Below are 9,244 nucleotides of genomic sequence, written 5' to 3' on the forward strand. Positions count from 1 at the left end.
GATAGACGGTTTTGCAAATGTAGCAAGTGGACCCAAGTTTTCCATAACAACATTTTTAGGAGCACAAACAAGAACTTCAGTCTTCTCCTCATTTAGTTGATGAAAGTTTCCAGCCATCCAACATCTAATGGAGTCTATGCATTTTTGCAAAATCTGTAGGATAGGTGTTTCAAGATTTAATAATAATAATAATACATTTTATTTATAGGCGCCTTTCAGACCCTCAAGGTCACCTTACAAAAACACAATTTAATTTAAAATCATTTCTTTGCTGTTTTGTTTAGACACAATGTGGGTTCATCCCTCGAGTTAGGTGCCTTTTTTATGTTTGAATGATTCATAGGTCAGTGTTAAGAGGCTTAATCGATAACAAAAAACATTCCTCAAAAGAGTTGTCTACAAGGACTGAACTGGAGATGAATAAAAAAGCCAAAGTCCAAAGAAAATCTTTAAAAGACCTTTGGAAACCTTTGGAGAGCTATTGCTCAAGACCACTTTAAAAATGACAAAAAGTCTGGCTCCCTGGCAGCAAAATAAGTAACCTGCTCAAGAGCTTTACACATGATCACCCCCTGTAATATATCAAGGCTAGTATAGCAATTCAACTGTTGAGGATATTTATTTCAGAGCTTCCTGAAATTTTAGTTTTGTTTTGTGCTGCTGTAACTGTTGATGACTTAATAACTAAATATCAGATGAACCCGTGGACTACAACGTGTTTCAGCTCAGTGAGACTAAACAACACAACCTGCAGAAATGTTTTTAAATGGTTGAGCATCCTGCTGCCTTTTATTGAGCTTCATTATTTTGGTATACGTTACACACACAAAAAAAAAAAAACCACTGCTCATAAACATGTAACCTGTTTTATTTTACTTTTGTGGAATTGAAACAATCAGATTAACAGAAGAACATAAAACAAAGATCCTGAAGTCACAGTAAAGAATGTCTGCATACTTGTGTTTTGATTGCACAGTGGTAGAGCGGTCTCAACAACCAGGTTGTTGGGTTTCCTCCCAGAGTTTAAAAACATGCATTTCAGGTTATATTGTGACTCACACTTGGCTGTCATGGCTGCACGGTAGATAACCATAAAGTGAATTCATGTTTGAATTTTTAGGAAAAAATTTAGGACACCTATGATAGGCGATTTTCACCCACGTAATTCTCTTTGTTTTAGCTTTAGAGCCATTTTATAGGTTACCTTTCTTCAGTTTATGAGATGTTGTAGAGGCAAAATAAAATAAGAGTAATTCAGCTAGACATGTATTTTAATATATACATTAAAATATTTAATGCACATAAGGGTTAAAAGGGTTATAAGGGTTCAAATATACCTGATATTAGTGATAGTGTTACAAAACTGCAAATTAGTGCTCTAGCGTTAATGTCAGCCTATTCCATTTTAGCAGTACATGCAAACATACACTAACCTTTTTACTCCTTTGTGTGTGTTTTAAAAGACCAAACTCAGAGCGAAACAATCAGCACACAATAAAAGTGCATTTTGATTCCAACCACTGCAGAACGTCCACAAACACCAGTGAAGGTCAGGGCTGGCGATCACAGGAGCCCCCTGGTGGCCGAGACTCGGCTCCGGCGTTCACAGCATCAGAAATGACAACAGCTGGCATGGGACTTCACGTAAGCTCAGTTTATTGAAAATAACACTTAAGATTCTGAAATATGCCACTCATATTCTATTTTCATGAATGACTGATGAGATATACAGTTTTTCTGATGGCTACTTGAAGACATGAATTCAATTTAAAGCTGTAATTTAAATACACAGCGTGTGCCGTCTGTAAATTACAACAAAGACTTTAATGAAGTTCGTTCCTGCAGCTCTACATTGAGGAGGAGCAGCGCTCCAAATGCAACCAGAATACAGTGTTTACAAACAGACGCACACACATATACAGATTGTTCACTTCCTGTACCAGATCTTTAATTTCTTCTCACGCTTGATTTTCTTCTGCAGCTGTAAAGTCCCGTAGAGAAGAGCCTCTGCAGTGGGCGGGCAACCTGCAAGGCAAAGGTACTGATAATGCATATTTCAACAGAAACACGAGGCCACATTACTGCACAATGACATTAGCACTGCGCAGTCATCTCCTATTTAAAACAATCAAACATCTATATTTGATTACTGCTGATGACACAATTACTAGTTTTCATACTGCAGCTACAGATCAAGTACGAGTGCTTCTCTCCCCTTCCCCAGCCAGCAGACTCCAGGCTGCCGTGTTTATAAATTATTACTATGAAAAAGATGTTGATCTGGACTAGTGTGGATGGGGAACACAAGACCACAGACTGAACACACCAACAAATGTGAGAACAACATCTCTTTGCAAAATCTTAATCTATCATTCAGCAGCAGAAGCACGAGTGAGGTCAGCCACTGGAGGCCTACAGGCGTTTTCATAAAGGTTGACTTGGTTTATTGGCTCAAATCTAACTGATTGCCAGTTCAGCTCCACTCCAGCAGAAAATATATGAAGATGGAAAAGGTCACAGATTGAAGAGGCTTGCAATATGGTAGCAGAAACCCTTAATTTGGTAATTCTTAATAACCAGACTACAGAAATGGCAATCCACAAATATCTCTCCACTAACTGGGTGTCTAGACTACATTTTCCACTTTCATTAATAAGAAAATGTGCAAATTTTATCCTTTCTCTGTAATAAACTCTACCTGGAACATAAATGTCCACCGGTACGATTCGGTCACAGCCTCTGACGACAGCGTAAGAATAGTGGTAGTAGCCTCCTCCGTTAGCACAGCTGGAAAAGAAAAGAAAAAAATCCAATCAGCTCTCTTTAAACGTTACACCACAGCAGCAACATTTCACGTCAACGTCACAGCAGTAATAAAGACACTGCCGAGTTTCACGTTCAGCCAAATTATGGGTTCCTAATGACACAGATGTGTTGTGTCCTAAAACCCAGCGTTGCTTTGATTGTGCTCGACCTTTTCCTCTGCAATCTCTGATTGTGTGATTGGCTGAGCCTCAGAATGCAGCTCAGTCTGCTTCCCAGCTGCTGTCTGAACACTGAGTGGAGACAAGCCCACTCCAGCTTTTCCACCACACTCATGTTTGCTTTATTTACATAAATCATCTCTCTCCTTTGATTATAGCGATAATCCTGTTGTTGTAATTAGTGTTTGTACTTACACGAAGTACTCATTTCACTACCTGGGACAGGCTTAGTTTTACCTGGTTGACAAAGTGTTGTTAGGTGGTTAATTTTATTTCTTTTCAATCACTTCTTCAGTTCTTTAGTGCTTTATTAGTCTTTTGACTTCCTTTACTCTGATTTTGCTGCAACTTTTTTGCCTCTTTCTTTGCAATTAAAATAAAACCTCTGCTAAGACAGCTGCTTTTATGCTTCTTCTCTCATTCCTAGCAGAGCTGATCATTAAAAAGCTCATTGTGATGATCCGAAGATGTCGGGATCCTCAAATCTTTTTTCCCCCCACCCACCTCAGCCTGCTAGTGTTGCAGTGAGGGTCTGACTCTACGACATCACAATTTAAGAGTGTGCAAGAGTAAAAATTACAAACGTGCCAGATTATTTGTCTTTGTAAGACTGAAAAGATGGGTGCACACACCAGCTTCTAAACATCGTTTATCGTTAAATCAAAAGTGAATAAATTGCAACTCAAAATTTCATAGGTTGGAACGAGCAGCTTCAGCACTTTGATCCTGTCTCTTTATCACAGAAGCCTAATATTTCTTTAACTGCCCCCCCCCCCCCCACCAAAAAAAAAAAAAAAAAAAAAAAGGAACGACTTGATCAGTGGTTGGAATAAAAAGATTAGAGGAGATCTCTTCAGGACTTACCTTCCCATGGAAATGACATATCTGGGCTCAGGCATCTGGTCATACACCTGTTGGGAAGAAGAAGCGGTTCAGACACTCTTATATAATGTCTAACTAAGTCTAATCTGTAGATTCAGCTGGAGGCGGCTTCATGCCAGTCACTCAATCCACCGGCAGGCTGCTCATAATCCAGCCAGCGTTTGCTCAGCTATCCTGCAGACAGACAGCACTGACTATGTCTACAAGCTGTGAGTGAAAACACATTTTTTGTTTCTCCTTCAATTCCCAAACCCAAGTCAAACCTCACACTTCAGCTAAACAGTTAAACTGCAGTTAGGTGAAAGTGATGATGATGATTAGTGGAGGCCCTTTTCTCACCTTGCGCAGGGCTGGAGCCATCTTATTGGTCAACGTTCCTGCCACGATCATGACATCTGCCTGCCGGGGACTGGCTCTGAATACGACTCCAAAACGGTCCATGTCGTAACGGGGAGCCGCCATGTGCATCATTTCCACCGCACAGCAAGCCAGGCCAAAGGTCATGGGCCACAGAGAGCTCTGAGGAGGAAACAGCAGTTATCGTTTGTGCAGTTTCTGGGCAATAGGCCGCAACGTTCACAGGGTTATCAAGTTTTTGAGGACGTTTACTGTCTCAATCTGTACTTAGCTCTGTATGTGCATTATGTTAACGTGACAGCAACAAGTCTGCAAGTTACTTTTGGCCCTTTAACCCCCATAGTCACGCTGTAGTGTCTAAATCACGTAACTGATTTAAGATGAAATAGCAGCAAGATGCAGCCTCGCTGAGTCTCTGTTTCAACTCGTTTTGAAAGCCTGGACTTCAAACTGTATACTAGTTTTTAAACTCTGTTGATAACCCAGAAAAAAAACAACAGAGTTATGATAAACAACTTGCACCATACTTTCTCCTGAATACTGTTGTAACAGATGTTGCATCAAGAAAAAAGGACAGCCCTCGAACAAAGACAAAAGAAAAAAAAAAAAAGGACACCCCCTTTCCTATTGGTGGGAAAATGCACCACATCAACCAAACTAAATTATATGACAACACGTGGCATTCGGTTGCTTAGAAAGAGGGGAAAGTTTGGGGAGTGACGGCAGAAAGCAAGAGCAATATTGATAGTGAGTTTTGAGTGTGTTTGGAGTGAATGGTTAGTGTGTAGTATTCTAGTCATTTGTTTGATTTTGTGTGGCAAAACAATAAGGTCACTGAAAATAAGAAAATAACTGAACAGAGAAAACCGAGGTTGTACTGAGACGAATGATATCAAACAAGACAAGCTCAATAGTTTTTAAAGGTGAAATATAAACAGAAAATCAGAAGTAGTCGACCCCAGGGGGTTAAGATCCATAATACCCCAGTTACAGTGTCACATTTACAACGTTCTTCAGCTGATGGTGGGGTCACATCACATGCTGACAGAGAACTTGGTTTTATTTCTAGATGTGTACTTTATATCAGACTGCTTTGTTCTCCATTTGGCATGTAATGAAAACACAGCGCACATACTCATGAGCATGTTAACACAGCTCACGGTTTCTCATCTACTCACCCTGCGAGCCCAGTTAACCAGGTCGTCCAGCTTGGTGATCACATACTCGCCCTTGCTGCTGGCTGCAGACGTCGGTTTGGCTACAGCCACCGCCGTGCTTTTCTCTCTAGCCGGCACCACGCTGCAGCAGCAGGAGGAGGGAATGAGAGAGAGTAGAGTTTTACCATGCGCATTAGTTTGAATGTATCTGTTACCACAGAATCTCTCTCATAAACTCACCTTGTGCTGTTGTTATCATTTTTAGCAGTGCTGTGCAGGCTCTTGTGCTGAAGAGCAAAAACTGAAATGGGCCTGCGGGGACAGAAGTAACAGTTAGACATAGCGGGATGTTAAATGTTAAAGCCACTCCTAACAATAAAATAATGCACCACAAAAGCTCTCAGCTTCACAAAAAGACAACATTTGAAATGCTATCATCATTTGATGGTACCGGGTGACGGACAGATGGGGGGGATTTCTTTGAGGGCGATGCGATGGCAATTTTGCCTGAGCCTTCAAAACCTGGTGGTGCTTTAAAGGATTAACTCGCAGGCCGGCTGCTGCTGCTTGCCAGTGTGGAGGAATAAAACCTAACAGCAAATGTTTCAGTCTTTGTTTTTTTCTGGAGGTTGCTTCATCTTGTTATTTTCTCCAATAACAAATTCAGAACGTTGAGAAGTAAAATCGGGTCTACTCCAGGCACGCGCAGAGGGGGGGGGGGGGGGCTAGAGGGGCTTGAGCACCCGCCCCTTTCCTGATGGGTGCCCAAGGTGCCCTTTGGTTGAGGCAACTAAAATTTTATTTATTTATTTTTAATGTGTGTGTGCGTGCGGACTCCTGTCTGTGCCCCTCAACAATAATATTTAACTATTAATCACAGTTTTGCTAAATACGTAAAAGGATCTGGCTTGCATCAGTCACATGATCACATTTAACCAATGATCGCCCTTGACGGCAGAACGCGCTGGTTATGAGCCGGGAACGAGCTCATAAAGAACACGCGCATTTTTTGTTGTCCGGAGCTGTAGGAGAAACACAAGTTTACTCAGAGACACAGACTGATGCAACAAAACCAGTAAGTAGGTGTACAGCGTACACTGTAGTGTGTAGCACACAGGAGTATTAGCTTATTACGTACACGTTGGTAAACTGTCTTGTTGCAACTGACGAACTGAAACAAACGAGCGTGCTGTGTGTGCAACAGCGCGACAAACATTACCTGTCCTTTTATTAACTGCACAAGTAGTGCTGGTCATAGCTGCTGGCTACCTGTGTAAGGCTGTCATGGGTCTGTAGCTCTGTCACCGTTTTAGGGAACATATTTAGTTTTAAAGTAAGTTTCCGGGCTTTTCCTGCCTTTCTGGAGGGATTATATTTCACTAAAAAACGATCTAATATGCATGTCCACATAATTATGCATTATTATAATTATAATATATTAAAAAACACACGCTGTATTTTAAAAAACATACATTAAGAAGCAGATTATATTAGATTTATATTTTAAATAAGACAAAATTTGGATTTTACAGCAGTAAAATTATTGTATCTTTACAGTTTAAAAATGTAATAAGCTTTGCCCCTGCACAGAGTGGATAGTGAAACAAATGGAATCGTCATAAATACATTACTTCATATTTATTACTTCCCCCTCCTCATTGCTTTATTATTGTAGCTCTAGTAATAAATAATAATGTAAGGATTCTGGATCAGCACCGTGATGCCCATAGTATATACAGTATTCTGAAGAAGGTCTAAAATGTCACTGTGTGTGCGTGCATGTGTGTGTTTTATGTATATGGATTATTTTAAATTATTACTCATGATATAACATTGTCCAGACATGCCTGGTAAGGACATGAGGAGGAAACAGCAGGAGCTGTGTGAGGCTACTAAAGGCAGGGCTATAACATTTTTCTGTCATCATTTTATTATAGATTAAGTGCAAGAGTTGTTAGGTGTGGATAATTAAATTATAGTTTATTGCAATAGCAAGTTGTGCCTTGTTCTCAGATAGACAGCAAGTGGAGAGTGATATATGAAATGATGGGATGGAAGGAAGAAGAGAAGCAAAGAGTGATTCACAGGCAGAGCCTAAATTATTTCTCACAGTTTTTTTGTTGCCTTATGGTTCCAAGTGCTGTCACCAATCTTTGCATTTTGTTATTATCTCATGACACTTGTTTAATCAGCTACCATCTCTCCTATGGACTTTTTAATGTCTACAGTCTCAGATCAACACAGCCCTGCCCTCCCATATTAGATTCTTGATGAATGTGTGTTGTTATTCAGCCTGGTTCAATGTGCCCCTTTTTAACTTTGAGCACCCGCCCCTTTAAACCTCTCTGCACAGCCCTGGTCTACTCTATGTGTGTGACTACCTTTTGTTATTTGTTTTTAAGATGACCGCATACAGAATGCATTTGTACACAAGTATAAAGAGAACCTCTTATGAAGTGTGATGCTGTAACAGCTGTAAGCAGGACAAGGCCAGATTAGCATCGGTTTCAATACAAGGAACCAGATTAGAAGGTTCTTACCTTGTTGAAAAAGAGCCAAATATGGCCAGGCGAGGTGCTGCAAAATAAATACAGAACGCATTATTACACAAGGTGAAGAAACTTTAACAACTAGAGAGAGTGCAAGAGCTAGAGGTGTATAAATGGGGCCTTTGCTCAAACTATGCAAAGAAGGATTTTTGCAAGCTATAGGAGCAGCACCATGTCTGCACACGAAAAACACTTTCTCTGCATGCCAAACTACACTGCAACATCTGTTCACTTAAAGTAATGTCAGCACCCAGCTGTTGACAATCCACCAGAAACAAAGTGTAACACTTAAAAGTTATTATAACTTTATGGTTTCGGGGGGGATCTAGGAATAGAAATGTATTAGTTTTCTTGCTGTCTGTAACATATCAAATCAAAGCCGAAAAGTAGTAAATTTCTGCCTCTTTTCAAAAAGTCTTTAACTTGTGCTTCTCAAGCTGTGGTGATCGCAAACTCGGGTGACAATCCTAAAATTGTAAAGTTTTTACACCAAGTCTGGTTCCATGATCAGCACTTCGAACCTGTCGTCTTGCACTGGGAGGCACCAGCTTTAATCCAGTATGGAAGCAGTCGTTAGTAAACTAAAATAACAGCAGTCTGGGTGGTTTAAACACGACATTTGTCAAAGCCTGTTTTAATACCTGTTTAATGTGACTGCTGCACGCTAACATGGCTAGCCGTTATGCTAACACAGACAGAGCAAGGTCAGCGGCGCTTTCCTTAAAAGTTACAAACCGGCCGTCAAACGCAGCCAAGTCGCTGTGCAGTTCACTCCCCTGGGCTCATTTTTAAAATACTCAGAGCAGCATGAGTATAAAAAGACACCAACGACTACAGAAAAGCGTGTAGTTTCAGTCAAAACATCACTCACCTACCAACGCCGCCATCTTTGGAGGTTCTGGTTACGTCAAACGGGCTCTTGTCGTGTCAGAGCGCGAGCTGCTGAGGGCGCTACTGCTACATATTCGAGCTGCGCACTTTAAACCAGCTCAAATCCTCAGAGAATCATAATCAAAAACCAAAATAACAGACAAACAATAATCCCTAAAAGTACTAATACAATACTGGGGGAACATTTTTGGACTTTGACTTTTAGAAATACTGAATTTTCGTGTCTAGATGTCTATATATTATTAAATAGACTGATCACAGTTATTGAGTCTTTAGGTAGCTGTTTGGCGCCTCCAGTGGAGGCACATTGCTACTGACAGACTTGAACGTCTCCAAGGGTGATTTATGACTGTGGTTTCTCATGTATATGTGTATGTATGCATTTGTAAAAACCTCTGCGATGCTAAAGAGTATCCACAGATAC

At 40.5% G+C, this 9,244-nt stretch overlaps 1 protein-coding gene across 1 annotated transcript; it reads right to left on the bottom strand.

Annotated features, from left to right (window-relative positions):
- Positions 1-1,639: 1,639 nt before the first annotated feature.
- Positions 1,640-8,851, bottom strand: ndufs7 (NADH:ubiquinone oxidoreductase core subunit S7). The gene is made up of 8 exons (XM_080883342.1): positions 8,801-8,851; positions 7,921-7,957; positions 5,621-5,692; positions 5,402-5,522; positions 4,206-4,385; positions 3,849-3,895; positions 2,699-2,787; positions 1,640-2,025 (listed from the first exon to the last, which is right to left on the bottom strand). The coding sequence occupies exons 1-8, from the start codon at positions 8,814-8,816 to the stop codon at positions 1,928-1,930; spliced, it is 660 nt and encodes a 219-aa protein (XP_080739468.1). The 5' UTR covers positions 8,817-8,851; the 3' UTR covers positions 1,640-1,927.
- Between the last annotated feature and the right edge of the window lie 393 nt (positions 8,852-9,244).

The sequence above is a fragment of the Rhamphochromis sp. 'chilingali' genome (assembly GCF_963969265.1).
Source record: "Rhamphochromis sp. 'chilingali' genome assembly, chromosome: 5".
NCBI lineage: Eukaryota > Metazoa > Chordata > Actinopteri > Cichliformes > Cichlidae > Rhamphochromis > Rhamphochromis sp. 'chilingali'.